Raw genomic sequence first — 22,706 nt, 5'->3', positions numbered from 1 at the left:
ACCTTAGGTGATCCTCCTGCCTCGGCCTCCCAAAGTGCTGGGATTACAGGCGTGAGCCACCGTACCCAGCCAGCATCCTTTTTGATTAAAGTGCTAAGTGTTTAGGGCCAGGCAGCACTTTGAGAGGCCAGGCAGCACTTTGGGAGGTAAAGAGTTTGAGATCAGCCTGACTAACATGGCAAAACCCTGTCTCTACTAAAAATACAAACATTAGCCGGGCGTGATGGCACACTCCTGTAATCCCAGCTACTCGGGAGGCTGAGGCACACGAATTGCTTGAGCCCGAGAGGCGGAGGATGCAGTGAGCTGAGATCATGCCACAGCACTCCAGCCTGGGCCACACAGCGTAACTCCATCTCCAAAAAAAAAAAAAGATGCTTTCTCCAAAATATTTAACATTTTTCAGTGGTAATATTTGACTAGTGGCAGAAAAATGGAGATACATTTAAAAAAAATTACTCATTAAAAAGAAAGTGTAAGGTTAAAAAGAGAGGTAAATAGACACTTGTTTAGGGCAGAGGCTAAAGGAGAGAAAATAAAAGATCTCAATCTTCAGCCCAAAACCAGGCTCTGAATGGCACTAAAGCTTGGGGCTTAGTGCCTGGGGTCCTCTCACAGGCAACTTCCAGAGGAGCTGGGCTCAGAAGAGAATCAAGTTTAGGACTTGGGGGAATAGTTAAGGCTAGGCAGGCAGGGTAGTGTACTGAGTAAGAGCCCAGCCTGGGCTTAAACAGGTCTGGGTTTAAGTTCTGGGATCTGCCCCTTAGTGTCTATGGGACCTTGGAGAAACTGCTTAACTTCCCTGAGCCTCATCTGTAACACAAGGATAATAATAGTACCTTCCTCCAACAAGGATGTGTGTAAAAGGGTCAGTGTGGGGGTCAATGTTCCACCACTCTCCCACTGCAGGGAAAGGGAAGCTCCGGCAGGAGTGGACCTGCCAGAGGTAACCCAGCAGGTGTGGCCATAACTAGTCTCAGGACTTAGGCACTCTGATGCTCAGGGTGAGAGGGGTCCAGTAAAGGGAGACGGAGTCAGAAAGACTTGGTTACAAATCCCACCCAGCTGTGCCACCTACTAGTTGCGGCAGCCTGAGATTGTCTGATTCAAGTAAGAAAAAAAAATTCCTATGTCCTCTGTAGAGGCTGAGAAAATTAAATGACTTGATATAGTAAAGTGTGCAGGGTCAGTTCGAAGGGCTAATCTGATTAACTTTTACAAACAGCAAATGGGTTGATATTCATGAAGACGCAGGGCCAGAAAGTCAGGAAAACTAGGTATAGGCAGTTCTGGTGATTTCTTTATTCTTTATAAACACCTTTTTCTACAGTACAATTCAGAGAATAAATAGAGGCACATGGCTATAACTTCCACCACCATCTGCTGTTGAGGAGACATTTAGTGTGAGGCTAGGGGGCTAGAGGTGGGGGACGTATTTGGGTACCAGGGTAACGGGAGGCCTCCGTGATAAACTGCAGAGATCCCATCAGTAAGGTCTGACTGCGGCCTGACAGTCAAGGCTCGTGATAGAAGAGCTACAGTGAGCCAAATGCTCCTTTAGTTCCCTACAGTCCTAGAGTAGGTCCAGTTCTACCAAAACCCCAGGGGTTTGGGTGAGTCTGATTTATCGGTCCACTGGGAAGAAACTGTGTCAGCCCAAGCCATCCCTACGAATTCAGTTCACTCCATGGTAGGGCCTGAAATGGCCTAAATATTCTACCCTTTTCCCTGGAGTTAGTCACATATACAATTAATAAGATTACTGTTTACATGAGTTTTTTTCTTGACTGTCCCAAAAAGGGATCCTGTTCCCCATCTAAGGAAGGAGAGAGGCACACACATGGGGATTATCTGCTGTAACTTGGTGAAGGAAGACAGTCTGTCTTCTAAAGGGAGGAGGAAATAGCACTCTTACCGAATCCTTCTCGGGGGCATAGGCAGGAATGAATACCAGTCTGATCAGACCAAGTGAAAGCCTGGAGCTATGATTCCAACCAGCATGAGGAGTAACATACAGAAAAGCTCTGCCAGCCAGGCACAGTGGCTCACACCTGCAATCCTAGCACTCTGGCAGGCCCAGGCAGGAGCATCGCTTGAGCCCAGGAGTTTGAGACGAGCCTGAGCAACATAGCAAGACCTGGCTCATTTTTTTATAATAATAAAATAAAAGGCTGGGCGTGGTGGCTCACGCCTGTAATCCCAGCACTTTGGGAGACCGAGGTGGGTGGATCACGAGGTCAGGAGTTCGAGACCAGCCTGGCCAACATGGTGAAACCCCATCTCTACTTAAGAAAATACAAAAATTAGCCAGGTGTGGTGGCGCACTCCTGTAGTCCCAGCTACTCAGGAGGCTGAGGCAGGGGAATCGCTTGAACCTGGGAGGTGGAGGTTGCAGTGAGACGAGATTGCGCCACTGCACTCTAGCCTGGACGACAGAGTGAGACTCCATCTCAAAATAATAATAATAATAATAACAATAATAAAATTAAAGAAAAGCTCTGGCCTTGACTTTCACAGGGCTGCTCTACTGAGCCACCCCTACCTTTTTCCTGTTTCTCCAGGGTAGCACAGAGCACTGGCCCTAAGGTGGGGTAGAATCACCTGCCCCAAAAGCAGCAGAATGAAGGTTCTGTATCACTTGGCCGAAAATGAAGCAGAAGGGTCACAGCAGGCTGCACTGGGTAACCCAGGTCTTAGGAACAGAGTATCAACAGTGAGAAGAGGCGGTTCCTCTGTCCTCCAGCACACAAGGGTCAGGGAAAGACAGAACCACCAATGACTGAGAGCGCCCGCTGGCCAGCATCCTCAGCACTTTTCTGCGGTCCAGTTCTGGAACGGCAGGTGACAGGGCACATACAAGACCTCTGCTCCACTGTCATTGTCAACTCACCTCATCTCTGGTTCATTTGTTCACCTCGAGTCAACAAGGGGCGCATGGCTTTACCCAATACTTGTCAGCTGGTGCCCACTGCGCTGTCAGGCAGCGAGATTTCTGGCTGACTTGGAGGCACTCTGGGCCCGCTGAACGACGGCGGAACACTTCTCACGCCGCAGCAGCTTGTTGTTCTCAAAGAGACCTTCGTTGCGGGGGATTCCATGAGAACCATCGGGGAAAGTCAGCAGGCCTTTGAGGAGGGCAGAGAAAACATGGGAGTAACAATGGCGTTAATGTCTCAAAGGTGAGCTTGATACGTTGAGGCTGAAGAAGAGAAAAACTCCCAGCTCTACTCAGGAGTACTCTACTGGTGAGTTCAATGGAGAGGTGTCAGGGATGGCCGCTATGGATTGCTGGACACCCGCAGGATTAAAACGAAACAGGTATATTTCCACCCATATTATGCCCACCTAAGTCACCCATCCTGCTGGGCTGCAACTTACCAAAACCATCTACTCTGCCATTTTTAAATTCCCCCTCAAAGGTCATGTTGTCATATCGAATGAAGACTCCGACGCCATTAAACTTGCCCTGGGCAAACTCCCCTTCATACCTGCAGAAACACCAGAAGTTAGCCTTCAGTGGAAAGTTAGCTGTCCAGATTAATGGAGTTGAGCAGCTGCTGATCTCTGTTATTTAATAATGCCAAGGAGCAAGCCGATTCCACCTGTCACATAGCTCCATCTACCCCATCTATTCCCAACCAGCAGAGAAGGATCAGAGAGTATATATGCCATGAAGCCCTATCTCAATGAAAGAAAATAGGACGGGAATGGGAGTGGGGTGGAAAGTCACTCACTTGGTTGACATTTCAAATTGTAGGTCCACTTAAAAAATAACCAATAAAAGGACTACTTATTCCTCATCTGTGTTCTGCAGGGAGTGAGACAAGCTCAGGATTGACCAGATATTTACCAGTGTCCCATTTTTATGTCAGACCCTCCCTATTTAAGGCTAAGAAAGGAATGACCTCATACCCACCTTGAACCATCTGAGAAGGTCAATACCCCAAAGCCATTAAAGAGCCCATTCTCAAAATGACCCAGGTAGGTGCCACCATCTGCAAACATCAGTTGACCAAAACCATGCCTGCGGCCTGAACAAAGAGAAGGACAGGTGTCAGGTTGGAAGGAGGCAGTTTCAGGGTCCCTTCTTACTCTTCTAGCATCCCTTACCTGCCATCACCCTACCCACAAAGAAAACAAGAGAAGCAGTGACATTAGCAGGGCAGAGGATTATTAGCCAGAGTCAGGCACTGGGAAAACCTGGCTCCTGGGGCCTTCCCATCTTATCACTACAGATTAAAGCAGGTCTACCCAAGTATGAATAACAGAGCACTTAAAAATAACAACAGCTGGCCAGGCGCAGTAGCTCATGCCTATAGTTCCAGCATTTTGGGAGGCCAAGGTGGGTGGATCATGAGGTCAAGAGATCGACAGTCTGGCCACCATGGTGAAACCTCGTCTCTACTAAAAATACAAACATTAGCTGCGTGCAGTGGCGCGTGCCTGTAGTCCCAGCTACTCGGGAGGCTGAGGCAGGAGAATCACTTGAACCCAGGAGGCGGAGTTTGCAGTGAGTCAAGATCGGGCTATTGCACTCCAGCCTGGGCAACAAGAGTGAGACTCCGTCTCAAAAAAAACAAACAATAGCTGGCTGGGTGCAGTGGCTCACGCCTATAATTCTAGCACTTTGGGAGGCCGAGGAGGCAGGTGGATCACCTGTGGTCAGGAGTTCGAGACCAGCCTGGCTAACATGGTAAAACCCTGTTTCTACTAAAACAACAAAAAATTAGCTGGGCATGGTGGTGGTGTGCTCCTGTAACCCAGCTACTCAGGAGGCTGAGGCAGGAGAATCCCTTGAACACAGGAGGTGGAGGTTACAGTGGGCCAAGATTACGCCATTGAACTCCAGCTTAGGCAACACGTCTCAAAAAATAAATAAATAAATAACAATAGCTAACATTTATATTTATAGTGCCTTTACTATGTGCCAGCTTCTCTTTTTTTTCTTTTTCTTTTTTTTTTTTTGAGACGGAGTCTTGCTCTGTCACCCAGGCTGGAGTGCAGTGACCGGATCTCAGCTCACTGCAAGCTCCGCCTCCCGGGTTCACACCATTCTCCTGCCTCAGCCTCCCAAGTAGCTGGGACTACAGGTGCCTGCCACCTTGCCCGGCTAGTGTTTTTGTATTTTTTAGTAGAGATGGGGTTTCACTGTGTTAGCTAGGATGGTCTCGATCTCCTGACCTCGTGATCCGCCCATCTCGGCCTCCCAAAGTGCTGGGATTACAGGCTTGAGCCACCGTACCCGGCCTTTTTTTTTTTTTTTTTTTTTTTTTTTGAGACAGAGTCTCGCTCCGTCACCCAGGCTGGAGTGCAGTGGTGCGATTTTGGCTCACTGCAACCTCTGCCTCCTGGGTTTAAGTGATTCTCCTGCCTCAGCCTCCCCAGTAGCTGGGATTACAAAGTGTTGGGATTACAGATGTGAGCCACTGCGCCTGCCCTAAATTACTGAGTCTTGAGAAATTGTACAGGTGTGATGTGACCTTGCCTCCTTCAATCCCATGCCTCTTCCTGGTTTTCAAATACCTGGTGTCCCCTCTAATGTGGCCTGTTAGAGGAGAGACTTTCTGAGGCTCTACTGGGTGGGCTGTATCCACCACAAGAACTCCCTTGAATTCTGTTTGAAAGGCATGATTACTCCTGCAACATCTTGCTCTGTTTTCTGGTCAGTTCAGAGAGTAAGCACAGCCCCACTGATGTAATGAAGCTCAAACCAGTGCTGCCAATCAGGCTGTTAGATTTGCCCAGCAGCTTTAAGGTGCTAATGGGGTACTGGTTTTTTTTTTCCCTCAGAGAGGCAGTGTAGTTAGATGTTGAGGACATCGAGTCAGGCTGCCTGCTGTGTTTGCCTTCTTGTTCTACCACTTAGAGTTCTGTGATCTTGAGTAAGTTACTTAGCTTCTCCTTGCCTCGATTTCCCCATCTGTTAAATGGGAATAATAATAGTATGTGCCTACCTCATAAGGTTGTCATGAGGATTAAATAAGATGATAAATACAAAATGCTTAGAAGAAAGGCTGGCATGGGCTGGGCATGGTGGCTGATGCCTGTAATCCCAGCACTTTGGGAGGCTGAGGAGGGCAGATCACCTGAGGTCAGGAATTGGAGACCAGCCTGGCCAACATGGTGAAACCCCATCTTTACTAAAAATACAAAAATTAGCCGGACGTGGTGGCAGGTGCCTGTAATCCCAGCTACTCGGGAGGCTGAGGCACGAGAATCGCTTGAACCCGGGGGGGCAGAGGTTGCAGTGAGCCAAGATCGCACCATTGCACTCCAGTCTGGGCAACACAGTGAGCAAGACCTCATCTCAAAAAAAAAAAAAAACAGAAAGATATAACTCATTCCTGGAGGTTGAATTAAAAATAGCATTTTCGAATTCCTTTATTTAATCCTAAAATGGAATAAAGGAAAGGCAGGCACTATGTGGAATTAAATCCTGGAGTTGAAAATGAAAACCCATAAAGTTGGCTACATATGCTGATGTATTTGTCCTCCAGCAAATGAAGTGTTCATCATTGGACACTCCGCAGGGGTCCTTCTCACCCTCCTTCCATTCGCCACGATATTCCTCCCCACTGGAGTAGGTGAAGGAACCTTTTGTCAGGGTCATGGTGACAGATTACAGGATAAAAGGACGAAAACTGTAGGAAATAAGCAGAGGAGAACCAGTGTCATGGAATGGCGGGAGGAAAGGACTGCAAAGCAATTTTGTAGATACATTCTAAAGGCGACCAGCCTGGTAAGTGTATGCTGCCTTAGGTGCATGTAACCAAAATACCCATGTCTCCAACAACCACCAGCACCATCAACTCCACCTCTGCCCAAGTGCTCTTATCCTCCTGCTTATCTTAAAAGTTTTCAGCCAGTTCCTATTTTCTATGACCTGGGATGGAAATGGAGGATTAATCTACAAATATTTACTTGATACCTACTACATGCTCAGTTGATGTATAAAATACAGTTATCTTCCGTTGACGAGTTTATAATCTAGTTAATAAGACTAACAATTGAAACACTGAATTATGCCAGAGATAATGTGATTAAGTGCTAACTTGGATGGCAGAGATTAACAAAGACATGAGATGGCCAGAATTTAAAACAAGCAGACAAGCAGTGGAGAAGGCAAAGAGCAATTCCAGAATCAGAAAACATAGGGAACAGGCCAGGGGCAGTGGCTCACGCCTATAATCCCAACACTTTGGGAGGCTGAGGTGGGCGGGATCACCTGAGGTCAGCAGTTTGAGACCAGCCTGGCCAATGTGGTGAGATCCCGTCTCTACTAAAAATGCAAAAATTAGCTGGGCATGGTGGCAGGAGCCTGTAATCCTAGCTACTCGGAAGGTTGAAGCAGGAGAATCACTTAAACCTGGGAGGAGGAGGTTGCAGTGAGCCAAGATCACACCACTGTTACTCCAGCCCGGGTGATGGAGCAAGACTCTGTCTCAAAAAACAAAAAAAAAGGAAAACACGGGGAACCAACACTCAAAGGGCGAGGAACACTCTAAGGGCAATGTGAACACGAGATGTTCCATTGCAAAATAAGAAGCCTGGTCTCATTACAGTTGAGGGTTTATTTGGGGAGTAATAGGAAATAAGCCTGTGTAGGTACATGTAAAGTTGAAGACAGGCCTGGTGTAGTGACTCACACCTGTAATCCCAGCACTTTGGGAGGCTGAGGTGGGAGGATCACTTGAGCCCAGGAGTTCAAGATCAGCCTGGGCAACATAGCAAGACCTCATGTCAAAAATGTAAAATTAAAAAATAAAAAATAGGCTGGGTACGCACGGTTGCTCACGCCTGTAATCCCAGTACTTTGGGAGGCTGAGGTGGGCAGATCACGAGGTCAAGAGTTCGAGACCAGCCTGGCCAACATGGTAAAACCTCATCTCTACTAAAAATACAAAAATTAGCCAGGTATGGTGGCAGGCGCCTGTAATCCCAGCTATTCAGGAGGCTGAGGCAGGAGAATTGCTTGAACCCGGGAGGCAGAGGTTGCAGTGAGCTGAGATCACACCACTGCATTCCAGCCTGAGTGACAGAGCAAGACTCTGTCTCAAAAAATAAATAAATAAATAAATAAATAAATAAATAAATAAATAAATAAATCTGAAAAGAACCTCACGGATTTAGTCCAACCTCTCATTTTATAGGAGAAATAGAAGCCCAGAGAGGTAATCAAGTTTGTTGGCAGCCTCTCCTGACTATGCTAGTCCTTTTTCCCTGTACAGCATAGCCTCTGCTTTTAGCTCAGGCTAACTCAAAGAGACCTTTGAAAGCTGGGCGTAAGAGTTTACAGCACATGAGGGAGGAAAAGAGGCGGCCTCTGCAGGTTTGTGAACCAGGATGTAATATGATGAAGGCAGTGTGTAAGGAAAATGAATGTGGTAGCGTGAAGTGGGATGAATTGAAGCAGCAAGTCCACAGTCAGAAAAGCTTGCAAGGAAGGGAAATATGATAATGCAGCAGATTGTAAAAATGGACAGAGTTATTCTCCCTCTGTTCATGACCCTACAATGTGACAAGGCAGATCCTCCCATTAAGAGACAGAGTTGGCCAGGTGCGGTGGCTCATGCCTGTAATCCCAGCACTCTAGGAGGCTGAGGCTAGTGGATCACCTGAACCAGACTGGCTAGCATGGCGAAACCCTATATCTACTAAAGATACAAAAGATTAGCAGGGCGTGGTGGTGGGTGCCTGTAATCCCAGCTACTCGGGAGGCTGATACAGAAGAATTGCTTGAACTCGGGTGTCAGAGGTTGCAGTGAGCTGAGATCGCACCACTGCATTCCAGTCTGGGCGACGCAGTGAGACTCTGTCTGAAAAAAAAAGAGAGGCAGAGTTTATTTATTCCTCCACCCGCTGGATCTGGGTTGGCTATGTGACTTGCTCTGGATGATGGAATGTTCGCAAAGGTGATCTAGCAGAGGTCTGCAAAGCACCTGTGCACTAGGCTTGCCCTCTTGCTATACTTGGACCTGTTCTGCCCCCATGTAAATAAGCCCAATCTAGTCTACTGGATGGTGAGACCCTATCCCAGCTGGCCACAGATGAACAAATAGCTCAGGCAAGACCAGAAGAACTGCACTTCTGAGCCCAGCCCCAAACTAGGACCACAGACTCATAGGATAAATAAATGGTTATTGTTTCAAGCCACTGTGTTTTCTGGTGGTGTGTTATTACCCAGAAAAAGCTACTGATACATTCAGGCGTGAGTCTGGGAGATCACAGTATAATGGAAGCAGAAGGAACAACTAGGATGGATACATCATAGGAAAACCATCAGTAATATTTGGGGACTGGCTAGATATGGCTTCCACTAGTGGTGAAAAGATGTATTGAAGGATATCCTATAAGAAGGGAACTGCACAGTGGCTCAAGCCTATAATCCCAGCACTTTGGGAGGCTGAGGCTGGCAGACCACTTGAGCTCAGGAGTTTGAGACCAGCCTGGGCAACATGGTGAAACCCCATCTCTACCAAAATTACAAAAAATTTAAAAAATTAGCCAGGTGTGGTGGCACGTTCCTATAGTCCCAGCTACTTGGGAGGCTGAGGTGGAAGGATCGCTTGAACCCAGGAGACAGAGGTGCAGTGAGCCAAGATCACGCCACTACACTCCAGCCTGGGTGACAGACGGAGACCCTGTCTCAAAAAAAAAAAAGAAAGAAAAAGAAGAATAAGGGAATTAAGATAACCCCAAAATCATTAAATATAAACAGAGGCAAATAGCATGTCATTTGATATACTAAAAAGTACAAGCCCTATTTCTTTTTTAATTCCCTAGGTCTTTTCATTCATCCCTTCATCTTTCATTTACTTATCTATTTATTTTTTAGAGACAGGGTCTTGCTCTGTCACCCAGGCTAGAGTGCAGTGGCACAATCAGAGCTCACTGTAACCTCAGACTCCTGGATTCAAGGGATCCCGTCACCTCAGTCTCCAGAGTAGCTGGGACTACAAGCACACAGAGCTACCTCCTCATCTTTTCCAGATCTAAGCAATTCAATGTTTTCGCCAGTGATTTTGACAATGCAGATTCCTAGGCCCAAACTCAGACTTACTGAATCAGATTCTGTCTAGTCAGAGCCCGGGAACCTGCAGTTTTAATAAGCACATCATGGCCAGGCACGGTGGCTCAAGCCTGTAATCCCAGCACTTTGGGAGGCCGAGACGGGCGGATCACGAGGTCATGAGATCGAGACCATCCTGGCTAACACGGTGAAACCCCGTCTCTACTAAAAAATACAAAAAACTAGCCGGGCGAGGTGGCGGGCGCCTGTAGTCCCAGCTACTCGGGAGGCTGAGTGAGGCAGGAGAATGGCGTAAACCCGGGAGGCAGAGCTTGCAGTGAGCCGAGATCGCGCCACTGCACTCCAGCCTGGGTGACAGAGCGAGACTCCGTCTCAAAAAAAAAAAAAAAAAGCACATCATTAGATCCTTACTTCAAAGCTTGGGGCCTACTACTACAATAAACGGAAATACTGTGTGTGAAAAGTTCTCTGAACGATAAATCACTGTTGAAAAGTCCTCTATCAACCAAGCATGGTGTCTCATGCCTGTAATTCCAGCACTTTGGGAGGCTGAGCAGGGACAATTGCCTGAGCCCAGGAGTCTGAGGCTGTAGTAAGTCATGATAGTGCCACTGCAGCCTGGGTGACAGAACGAGACCCTGTCTCAGAAAAAGGAAAGAAAGGAAAAAAAAAAGTCCCCTCTGATTAGTAAGTATCCTAGAGTCTGACCCTGAGGCATCTGACTGAGTTCCAATAGGACAAGGACACATTTTCCTCAGAGTACTGGGGCCAGACTTGGCAGACAAACAGGAAAGAATTCTTTTTTCCTTTAGAGACAGGGTCTCATTATGTTACCCAGGCTGGACTTGAACTCCTAGGTTCAAGAGATCCTCCAATCCCCTCTTAGCCTTCTGAGTAGCTGGAACTACAGGTGCATGCCACTGCTCCCAGCTCAAAACCAGACGGGGTTGTTTTTTTTTTCTTTTTTCTTTTTTTTGAGACGGAGTCTTGCTCTGTCGCCCAGGCAGGAGTGCAGTGGCACAATCTCGGCTCACTGCAAACTCTGCCTCCCAGGTTCACGCCATTTTCCTGCCTCAGCCTCCCGAGTAGCTGGGACTACAGGCTCCCACCACCTCACCCCACTAACTTTTTGTATTTTTTAGTAAAGACGGGGTTTCACCGTGTTAGCCAGGATAGTCTCGATCTCCTGACCTTGTGATCCACCCGCCTTAGCCTTCTGAAGTGCTAAGATTACAGGCGTGAGCCACCGCTCCTGGCCGCAAGATTCTTAAATCTTGGGGGTCTGGCGCCAACAGCTAGCTTCCTTTTTCTTCAAGACCCAGAGAAGCCAAAACCTCATCCAGTCAAGATGGAGTTCCAAAGAGTGGGTTCCATAGTTTCATAGCACAAAAGGGGTCTGGTATATTTTATACAAAAGTGATGCTTTAAATATTCAACTAAAACAACACATATGTTAAATTTACTTTCTCCACATTGTCATGATGGACAGTGCTAGATTTATCTTCCAATTCAATTGGCACAACCCTCTCTAATAATCAATTGCACTAACCCCAGAGAAGCTGTCTGAAATACCTTTATAGCAGAAGCTAACACTTACTGACCTCTTATTGTGTTCCATCAGTGCTGTTTGTTTGTTTTAAGAGATGGGGTCTCACTGTTACCCAGCCTGGAATGAGTGGTATGATTATAGCTCACTGCAGTCTCAAACTTCTGGGCTCAAGTGATCCTCCCACCCCATCCTCTCCAGTAGCTGGGACTAGAGGTGTGTGCCAACACGCCCAGCTACTTTTCCAATTTTTTGTTGAGATGGCTATTGCTATGGTGCCTAGACTGGTCCTGAACTCCTGGCCTCAAGTGATTCTTCCTCATCAGCTTCCACTGGTGTGAGCATCAGTGTTTTTTGTTTTGTTTTGTTTTGTTTTTGAGACAGAGTTTCACTCTTATTTCCCAGGCTGGAGTGCAATGGCGCGATCTCGGCTCACTGAAACCTCCGCCTCAGCCTCCCAAGTAGCTGGGATTACAGGCATGCACCACCACGCCTGGCTAATTTTGTGTTTTTAGTAGAGATGGGTTTTCACCATGTTGGTCAGGCTGGTCTCAAACTCCTGACCTCAGGTGATTCACATGCCTCAGCCTCCCAAAGTGCTGAGATTACAGGCATGAGCCACTGCGCCCAGCATGAGCATCAATGTTTTTAAATGTTTTAAAATGTTATCTAATTTCATCTCACAACAACTTTTTGGGGTGGGTATTATTATTATTTCCACTTTAGGGATGAGGAAACTAAGGTGCAGAGAGGATAAGTAAATTAACTAAGGTCATACTTTAACATGTGAAAACTAACACGTGAAAGTTAGAATCAGAGCTCTGACAGCTGACCTTGCTGGCGCAAGTTCTTGCATTAACTTGCTAACTCATACCATCCTATCTTATCTGGCCTCCCAGGATAATACGGTGGTGTTGTAGACTCTGAGCACAGAAGGACTTGAGTTCAAATCCGAGTTCACTGTATAATTATGGGCAAGGTATTTATGCATCTCTAAATCTCAGTCTCCTCATGTGTAAAGTGGAGATAATATATGTATTTCACAGAGTTGGCAGGTGGACTCAGTTAAATATCTGAGAGTCAGTGGGTGACAGGAAAGAAAAATAAAAGAAAGAAAATGAGCTGGGCGCGGTGGCTCAAGCCTGTAATCCCAGCACTTTGGGAGGCCGAGACGGGTGGATCACGAGGTCAGGAGATCGAGACCATCCTGGCTAACACAGTGAAACACCGTCTCTACTAAAAAATACAAAAAGCTAGCCGGGCGAGGTGGCGGGCACCTGTAGTCCCAGCTACTCGGGAGGCTGAGGCAGGAGAATGGCGTGAACCCGGGAGGCGGAGCTTGCAGTGAGCTGAGATCCGGCCACTGCACTCCAGCCTGGGTGACAGAGCGAGACTCCGTCTCAAAAAAAAAAAAAAAAAAAAGAAAAAAAAAGAAAGAAAATTACACACACTAAGTACCTAGAACATTGCCAGGGTCCGTCCACTAAATGTTAGTTTCTTTTCCTCTTTCAAAGTTTTACACTTAAACTCACACATATACTTACTGTAATGAAAACTTCTCTAGGTCTTTCCTCAGTAAAAATTGCTACCAATGTAATTCAAACAACACTCTGAAAAAGAAAATCTCCGCAATTTTGACTAAAGAGCTGAATACTAAGTAGAGGAAAAACAAAGTATAATTGCCACCCATCCACTCTTTATCAACATCCTACAGGATATTTGCATTTTGGCCTTATGTCATAATTATTATTATTATTATTTTTTTGAGATGGAGTCTTGCTCTGTCGCCCAGGCTGGAGTGCAGTGGCGCGATCTCAGCTCACTGCAAGCTCCGCCTCCCGGGTTCACACCATTCTCCTGTCTCAGCCTCCCGAGTAGCTGGGACTACAGGTGCCTGCCACCACGCCAGGCTAAGTTTTTGTATTTTTAGTAGAGACGGGGTTTCATCATGTTAGCCAGGATGGTCTTGATCTCCTGACCTCGTGATCCGCCCGCCTCAGCCTCCCAAAGTGCTGGGATTACAGGCGTAAACCACCGCACCCGGCCCGATTTTTCGTTTTTAAGGAGACAGTCTGTCGCTCTGTTGCCCATGCTGGTGTGCAATGGCATGATCATAACTCACTGCGACCCCGAACTTGTGGGCTCAAACAACCCTCCTGCCCCAGCCTCCGTAGTAGCTAGGACCATAGGCACACACCACCATGTCTGACTAATTAACTTCTTTGTAGAGACAGTGTCCCACCATGTTGCCCAGGCTAATCTCATACTCCTAGCCTCAAACAATCTCTGGTCTTGGCCTCCCAAAGTGCTAGGATTATAAGCATGAGCCACTACACCCAGCCTCACGACTTTTTGTTTTTTTTTTTAAGAGAACAAGCAGGACGGGCTCAGTGGCTCATGCCTGTAATCCCAGCACTTTGGGAGGCTAAGATGGGTGGATCACCTGAGGTCGGGAGTTCAAGACCAGCCTGGCCAACATGGTGAAGCCCTGTCTCTACTAAAAACACAAAAATTAGCCAGATGTGGTGATGGTTGCCTGTAATCGCAGCTACTTGAGAGGCTGAGACAGGAGAATCACTTGAACCTGGGAGGCGGAGTTTGCAGTGAGCCAAGATCATGCCACTGGTTTCCAGTCTGGGTGACAGAGCAATACTCTGACTCAATAATAATAATAATTAATAATAATAACAATATGTTCTGATGCTTGTTCTCTTTTTTTTTTTTTGAAACGGAGTCTTGCTCTGTGACCCAGGCTGGAGTGCAATGGCGCAATCTCGGCTCGCTGCAACCTCCACCTCCCGAGTTCAAGTGATTCTCCTGCCTCAGTCTCTCGAATAGCTGGGATTACAGGCGACCGTCACCATGGCTGGCTAATTTTTGTGTTTTTAGTAGAGACAGGGCTTCACCATGTTGGCCAGGCTGGTCTTGAACTCCTGACCTCAGGTGACCCACCCATCTCAGCCTTCCAAAGTGCTGCAATTACAGGTGTGGGCCACTGTGCCTCGCTTTTTTTTTAGACAGAGTTTCGTTCCTGTTGCCCAGGCTGGAGTGCAATGGTGTGGTCTTGGCTCACTGTAACCTCTGCCTCCTGGGTTCAAACGATTCTCTTGCCCCAGCCTCCCAAGTAGCTGGGATTACAGGCCCCTGCCACCACGCCCAGCTAATTTTTGTATTTTCAGTAGAGACAGGGTTTCACCATGTTGGCCATGTTGGTCTTGAACTCCTGACCTCAAATGATCCTCCCACCTTGGCCTCCCAAAGTGCTGGGATTACAGGCATGAGTCACCGTGCCCGGCCTGATTTTTTTTGTTTGTTTGTTTAATGGAGACTGGTGCCTGTGACTTTGCTGAGTAGCTTCAGCAGAGGGACCTGAACACTTTTTTTTTTTGAGATACTCTCACTCTGTCACCCAGGTTGAAGTGTAGTGGCTCCATCTCAGCTCACTGCAACCTTCGTCTCCTGGGTTTAAGCAATTCTCTTGCTTCAGCCTCCTGAGTAGCTGGGATTACAGGTGCCCACCACCACACCTGGCTACTTTTTGTATTTTTAGTAGGACAGGGTTTCACCATTTTGGCCAGGCTGGTCTCGAACTCCTGGCCTCACGTGATCTGCCTGCCTTGGCCTCCCAAAGTGCTGAATTACAGGCATGAGCTACCGTGCCTAGCCAGAACATAATGATTTTTGATACAGACACCAAAAACCCAGACATGGTCTGATGTGAAAACAGCTAGGCCTGACCACAGCAGGGCTCAACGACATCTTCTACACCCTGGCTCTGTCCCAGCCATGAGGACAGATGAGTTCTAAGAATCCCTGTGCTCTCACCCAAATAAGATAAAAGATTCATTTCTCGCCTAAATGAAGGGCAACCTTGTGGAGACTCTTCTCGAGATGTTTGGGGGCCACTCCCATAGGACTTTCTTCCTTCTTCAGTTATCAGTCAAACATTCCATTTCCAGTATCTCTCACACAGAAGATATCCGAGGCAAGGACCATTATTTTCTTGTAGTCAACTACCTCCAAACCTCTGGGAGCTATTTTCTGAGAGGGGATGCTGGTACTTGTCGTGTCATCTCTGTCCTATCAATGTCCCACAAGGTCAGCATCCAATTTCAGGCTCACAAGTCTCTTATCGCCAGCCCAGCATCAGAGTGTGCTGGGGTGGAGGCCAACATGACTCCATTGCAAGTACAACATTAAAGAGAGCATGAGAAGCAGTTTTCCATCAGAATAGCAGAAGAAAACTCTTTCCAGTACAGACGGGCATTTTGATCAGGCAATCTTCAGCTCTTCCCAGAACTAAGTCACAGCACTGAAAGTCAGCTTATGGTTGAAGTTTCATTCCTTCAAAGCATGTCAGTTAGAATCTGAAGGGCTGTATCTTCCACTAAATCTTATAATTAAACAACCATTCCAAAACGTAAACACAAAATCACTATTTATATAAAAAGATTATAAGAGTATTTCCTTTAGATGTCTGGCAGCAGTTAACCAACTTGTTTTCACTCAAAATTTGGAAACAGCGATTGCAGTGGGATTTGAGGAGTCATATTGACCACACAGGTACTCAGGGAAAGTACTGCCTTGTATTTTTTTACTTTTTCTCAAGGCTACATGAAAGTTCCAAAGAGTGGCATTCTACCTTGTTCCAGGAGGACCAGTAGAAGATTGCTGAAAGAAGGGAACGTTTCTCCAGTTTGAGGGTTATTTATGGACAAAGTACTAGTTCTCAAGTTGTACACCTAACCACTTTTTTTTTTTTTTTGAGACAGAGTCTCACAGTGTCACCCAGGCTGCAGTGTAATGTTGTGATCTTGGCTCACTGCAACCTCCGCCTCCCAGGCTCAAGAGATTCTCGTGCCTCAGCCTCCTGAGTAGCTGGGATTACAGACGTGCCAGCACACCCAGATAATTTTCATAGTTTTAGTAGAGATGGGGTTTCACCATGTTGGCCAGGCTGATCTCAAACTTCTGGCCTCATGTGATCTGCCTGTCTTGACCTCCCAAAGTGCTGGGATGATAGGCATGAGCCACCACGCCCAGCCCCTAACCACTTCTTCAGTATGCTGTTAGCTCTTGGGGATTATACCCTAAATATTTTAAGGAAGTCAATGAAACCAAAAAGGTTACCTTGTTATTACCAAATGTGGCGGACTGTATTTCCAAGATGTTTGCAATAGTATCTTCTGTCTTACATGTTTGTCTACAATTTGACCTGGCCGCTGATCCATCACAAAGTGAAATCTGGCTGGGCGCGGTGGCTCACGCCTGTAATCCCAGCACTTTAGGAGGCTGAGGCGGCGGATTACGAGGTCAGGAGATCGAGACCATCCTGGCTAACACAGTGGCACCCCCATCTCTACTAAAGAACACAAAAAATTAGCCAGGCGTAGTGGTGAGCGCCTAGAGTCCCAGCTACTCAGGAGGCTGAGGCAGGAGAATGGAGTGAACCCAGGAGGCGGAGGTTGCAGTGAGCCGAGATTGCGCCACTGCACTTCAGCCTGGGTAACAGAGCAAGACTCTGTCTCAAAAAAAAAAAGTGAAATCTACCTCCCCTTCCTTGAATCTGAGTAGGCTTGTGACTGCTTGGACCAATAGAACACAATGAAAATGATGGTGTGGGCCGAGCATGGTGGCTCACTCCTATAATCCCAGCATTTTGGGAGGCTGAGGCGAGCAGATCACCTGAGGTCGGGAGTTCAAGATTAGCCTGACCAACATGGAGAAACCCCATCTCTACTAAAAATACAAAATTAGCTGGGTGTGGTGGCACATGCCTGTAATCCCAGCTACTTGAGAGGCTGAGGCAGGAGAACTGCTTAACCCAGGAGGCAGAGGTTGCGGTGAGCCAAGATCGTGCCATTGCACTCCAGCCTGGGCAACAAGAGCAAAACTCTGTCTCAAAAGAAAATGGTGGTGTGTTCTGAGGTTAGATCATAAAGGGTGATACAACTTCCATCTTGTCACTGATACACTCACACTTGGAGACGTGAGCCACCACATAAAAAGCCTGACTACCTAGAGGCTAACACTGAAAGCCAAGCCACACAGAAAAGTCATATATTGGTGCTCCAGTTGGCTGTCCTTATCTTTGAATCATCCTGTCTCAGGTACCAGGCATCAGTGAATCACCTTCAAATGATTCCAGCCCTCAGTCTCTGAGCCTGCATTCCATCCCATATCAGGGAGCAGAAAGAGGCCTCCTCATGGTGCCAGGTCCAAACTCCCCTACCCACAGAATCCATGAGCATCATATGGGTGTTTTTAATTAATTAATTAATTAATTAATTTGAGATGGAGTCTTGCTCTGTCGCCCCGGCTGGAGTACAGAGGCGCAATCTCTGCTCACTGCAAGCTCCACCTCCTGGGTTCAAGCAATTCTCCTGCCTCAGCCTCCCGATTAGCTGGGACTACAGGTGCTCGCCATCACGCCTGGCTAATTTTTTGTATTTTTAGTAGAGATGGGGTTTCACTGTGTTAGCCAGGATGGTCTCGATATCCTGACCTCATGATCCACCCGCCTCGGAACTACCAAAGTGCTGGGATTATAGATGTGAGTCACCGTGTCCGGCCACCATATGGGTGTTTTAAGCTTCTAAATTCTGGGGTAATATGTTATATGGCAATAATAACTGGAATACCATGTTTCAACGTAACCCTGCCACCATCCTCTCCCATTGGTTTCCAACAGTACATACTACAAACTTCCATTCCATTTTGATTTAGGGACATATAGCAAATTCCCTTGAGCAGACGCTTGCCAAAATGATGTCCATTGCCAAGACTACAATCAGAAGTGCTAATGAAAGGGAACATGCGTATAATCCATGGATCTCAGGCCATGGTTGAATACATTTGGCTAGAAACTGTCACATGTGCCCAAATAGTTGATATTGTCACTATTTGGGACATTGTCTGGATTTTATGACTTTTATAACTAACCATGCTAATATATAATATATAACTAACCACAGCTACTATATATATACTACTATATATATAAAATATATAATAATATATATAATATAACTAACCACAGCTACTGACCTAAAAAGGAATTTCAGGCCGGGCGCAGTGGCTCAAGCCTGTAATCCCAGCACTTTGGGAGGCCGAGACGGGCGGATCACGAGGTCAGGAGATCGAGACCATCCTGGCTAACATGGTGAAACCCCGTCTCTACTAAAAAATACAAAAAACTAGCCGGGCGAGGTGGCGGGCGCCTGTAGTCCCAGCTACTCGGGAGGCTGAGGCAGGAGAATGGTGTAAACCCGGGAGGCGTAGCTTGCAGTGAGCAGAGATCCGGCCACTGCACTCCAGTCTGGGTGACAGAGCAAGACTCCATCTCAAAAAAAAAAAAAGGGAATTTCACCAGTAACCATGGTCATTGAGACAAATCTAGTTTAACAAAATACAGCCAGTGCTGATGAAGACTGAAAGCCCAATACTTCTTTTTTTTTTTTTTTTTTTTTTTTTTTTGTGGCAGAGTCTGGCTCTGTCATACAAGCTGGAGTGCAGTGGCGTCATCTCAGCCACTGCAATCTCTGCCTCCTGGGCTCAAGCCACCCTCCCACCTTAGCCTCCTGAGTAGCTGGGACTACAGGAACATGCCACCACACCCAGCTAAGTTTTGCATGTTTTGGTAGAGACAGGGTTTCACCATGTTGCCCAGGCTGGTCTTGAACCCCTGGGCTCAAGTGATATGCCTGCCTCAGCCTTCCAAAGTGCTAGGATTACAGGTGTGAGCCACCGTGTCCAGCCCAATACTTTAATAAGAGATGCAAATCAGTATTTGTATCAGTTATCCAAATCATCTTTTTAAAAAGAATATATGGCTTAGGGGTTTAGGCTACAAATATACCCATGGAATCCAGTCACAAGCCAAGATGATTCACACTTCTAAACAGACACTCACCCTTTCTGCACTCCTGATAGATTGGTTGCAAAGGATCAGTCCAAACATTTACATAAAAGAAAATTACTATTCTGTCCCTGTAAACCAATATACTATTAGTCTGCACTATAGACTACATTCCTGCTGTCTTCATTTTCTTCTGCCCAACATTTCTTTATTATTATTTTCTTATTTTCAAACAGAACTCTGAGACAGTAACAAGAATTTTTGTTTCCGTTCTATTTATCTTTTTCTAATTTTAAGAAATCAACTTATTAAAGAACATTTTCGTATTCACAGTAACCAGTGTCCAATTTAAGAGGATTAAGAAAAAAAAAATGACATAAAGAGGAAAAGGGCCAGGCATGATGGCTCACTCCTGTAATCCTAGCACGTTGGGAGGCTGAGGCAAGAGGATCACTTGAGCCCAGGAGTTCAATACCAAGCTGGGAAACATAGTGAGATCTCATCTCTACAAAACAATTCAAAAATTAGCTGGATGTGGTGGTGCATGCCTGTAGTTCCAGCTACTCGGGAGGCTGAGGCAGGAGGATTGCTTGAGCCCAGAATTTGAGGCTGCCAGGGTGAGCAGCGACTGTACCACACCTGCACTCCAGCCTGGGCAACAGAGCCAGACCTTATCTCAAGAAAAAGAAAAGAAAAACAAACAAACAAAAAAAAAAAAACAAAAAGGATGGGGCGGTGAGGGAGATCCAGTTAGAGAATACTGGTTGGAGGCAGCCACCCTAACTACCCACATGTCTCTCCAAAACCCCCTTCCCAGGGTACAACGGTCTTGTCAAATTATTTCAGTAATAAAGCAGTTCATAGGCTTTTAGAATCCTAAAGAAAAGAAAATGAAGGCTTTGATGAACAAAGATTAACCTTGTTAAGAACCTAGAACAAAAAGTCAAATACTCTTTTTTTTGTTTGTTTGTTTATGAGACGGAGTTTTGCTCTGTCCCCCATGCTGGAGTGCAGGGGCAGGATCTCAGCTCACTGCAACCGCCGCCTCCCAGGTTCAGGCAATTCTCCTGCCTCAGCCTCCTGGGTAGCTGCGATTACAGGCGCCCGCCACCACGCTCGGCTAATTTTTGTATTTTTAGTAGAGACGGGGTTTCACCATCTTGGCCAAGCTAGTCTTGAAATACTGCCCTCGTGATCCACCCGCCTCGGCCTACCAAAGTGTTGGGATTACAGGCGTGAGCCACCCCGCCCGGCCTAAATACTCTTTTTTTAGGTGTTTTAAAAGGAGCTCGAAATAACTGTTTTTCATTGTAAGTCTAACCTCCTCTTTCCTCATGTGAAAAGTAAAGAAATGTATCGTTGCTGTATGAAGGGTTCGTTTAGGAAGACTGTGGGATGGTTAGATTGAAGAAAGTGGGAAGAAAATTGGCGCCAAAAGTAATATTAAAAAAAAAAGGCGATGATGACCTGACCTGGGGGTGATTGGGACTAGGGAGTAATACTGCCAGAATACGATCCCATTTCACGGGAAAGGGAATGCCTGGGCTGGACTCCGATATAGCAGCTATTCCTTCTGGTACCTAAGCAGTTCAGAGATGCTAGACTGCAGGGATACCCCCCCATCAACGAATTGAAGCATCCCATTCCCCAGGCTTCCATACGTGGGAGTTCTCTCCACCAGCGAGATAAAAGCGGGTCCAGGGAAAACAAAGCCCTAGACCATAACAAGGTAACACCTTCTCGCACCCCATTTTCACGTTCCCGCCCGGTTGCTTCCTGCTATCCCGGTCCGCTCTCCCGCCCGGCAGGGTCTAACGCTCCCACGGGTCTGCCAGTTCCCCTGATGCAACCCTCCACCCCCTGCTCGCTAACCCCAGTCCAGTCGGCTCTCCTGGGCCTCGACCCCCGGGGTGGAGACTAAAGGGTTCAGGTTTGGGTCCCCCACAGGCAGCCGACCTCGGGTCAGCGTATCTGAGGTGGAGCCGCATCCCCGAGCCCGGTCATCTCGTGCTCGGTTCCTCAGTGCCCACCTGGCGGATCACACTCTTTCCCAGCCCCCTCCCTCATGCGCCTCCAGCCAACCTGGGACCGGCCTTTCGGGATGACCGTCACGCCTGGACGCAGGGCTCCAGCGCCTCGGACTTTTCCTCTGATGGGCTCCCAGCTGCCACCTTGCTCTCCGCCACCTCCACCAGCTCTTGCCCCACTTGACGCCGCCATCCCGGGCGACCGCACTGGGCACAATTCCCGCTGCCCATTGGCTGTTACCTAGGCAACCGGGAGCAACGCCACTCCGCATTGGCCCAGCCCGCCTCCGCGCCATCTTTGTGCGGGGCGGAGTGTTTGCGAACCGGAGCTGACTATGTGAAAGAGGGGTGGTCCCACCTCTGCAACGCAGATAAGACAGAGGATCCAAATCTGGCCTACCCCGAGGCCGTCTGGTTGAAATAGCAACCCCAAAGAAAACCAAACCTGCGCCGTAAGCAACAGTGACCATCAACGCGAGCGGCTGTGATCTTTCTCCAGTCCCCACTGCTGAGTTTAAGACAGATCCTAAATCCAGCTTCAGAGAAGCAGCTTTGTAAATTGTAACGCGCTGGGCAGGACAGCCTCCAATAACTCTGTGCTAGACATTGTGATATCAAGACACTTTTGCATTCATTATAGGAATTTGTGCTGTCCTTGTCATTACCTAGATCCTTTTTGTTTAAAATATAGTACCTGGCCAGGCGCAGTGGCTCACATCTGTAATCCCAGCACTTTGGGAAACCGATTCAGAGGAGGATCGCTTGAGCCCAGGAGTTCTAGATCAGCCTGGGCAATGCAGGAAGACTCCATATCTATAGAAAAAAAAAACTACCCAGCCTGGTGGTGTGTGCCTGTAGTCCCAGTTACTCAGGAGGCTGAGGTGGGAGGATCCGTTGAGCCCAGGAGGTTGAGGCCGCAGTAAACCATGAATCTGCCACTGTACCCCAGCCTGGGCGACCTACCAAGACCCTGTCTCAAATAAATAAACAAACAAATAAATAAATAAACTAAAAAGTATTTGAGACAGGTCTCAATTTAGAAGTTTATTTTGCCAATGTTAAGGACATGCCTGTGACACAGCCTTAAGTATTTGAGACAGGTTTCAATTTAGAAGTTTATTTTGCCAATGTTAAGGACATGCCTGTGACACAGCCTTAGAAGGTCCTAAGAATGTGTGTCCAAAATAGTTCGGCCACCGCTTGGTTTTATACATTTTAGGGAGACATAAGACATCAATCAATACA

At 47.1% G+C, this 22,706-nt stretch overlaps 1 protein-coding gene across 3 annotated transcripts; it reads right to left on the bottom strand.

Moving 5' to 3' along the window:
* Window positions 1-1,280: 1,280 nt before the first annotated feature.
* MORN4 (MORN repeat containing 4) lies at window positions 1,281-21,757 on the bottom strand. Of its 3 annotated transcripts, XM_023206347.2 has the most exons (5): window positions 21,517-21,669; window positions 6,544-6,641; window positions 3,917-4,031; window positions 3,379-3,488; window positions 1,281-3,125 (listed from the first exon to the last, which is right to left on the bottom strand). In XM_023206347.2, exons 2-5 carry the CDS (start codon window positions 6,608-6,610, stop codon window positions 2,977-2,979), a joined length of 441 nt encoding a protein of 146 aa, XP_023062115.1. In that variant the 5' UTR covers window positions 6,611-6,641; window positions 21,517-21,669; the 3' UTR covers window positions 1,281-2,976. The 3 variants fall into 3 exon arrangements, with proteins under 3 accessions (XP_023062115.1, XP_023062114.1, XP_023062116.1); XM_023206346.2 differs by lacking the exon at window positions 6,544-6,641 and having other exon boundaries at window positions 21,517-21,757; XM_023206348.2 differs by lacking the exon at window positions 21,517-21,669 and having other exon boundaries at window positions 6,544-7,243.
* Between the last annotated feature and the right edge of the window lie 949 nt (window positions 21,758-22,706).

This window comes from Piliocolobus tephrosceles, chromosome 9 (genome assembly GCF_002776525.5).
Source record: "Piliocolobus tephrosceles isolate RC106 chromosome 9, ASM277652v3, whole genome shotgun sequence".
Taxonomy (NCBI): domain Eukaryota; kingdom Metazoa; phylum Chordata; class Mammalia; order Primates; family Cercopithecidae; genus Piliocolobus; species Piliocolobus tephrosceles.
This window is presented reverse-complemented; position numbering and strand designations above follow the sequence as displayed.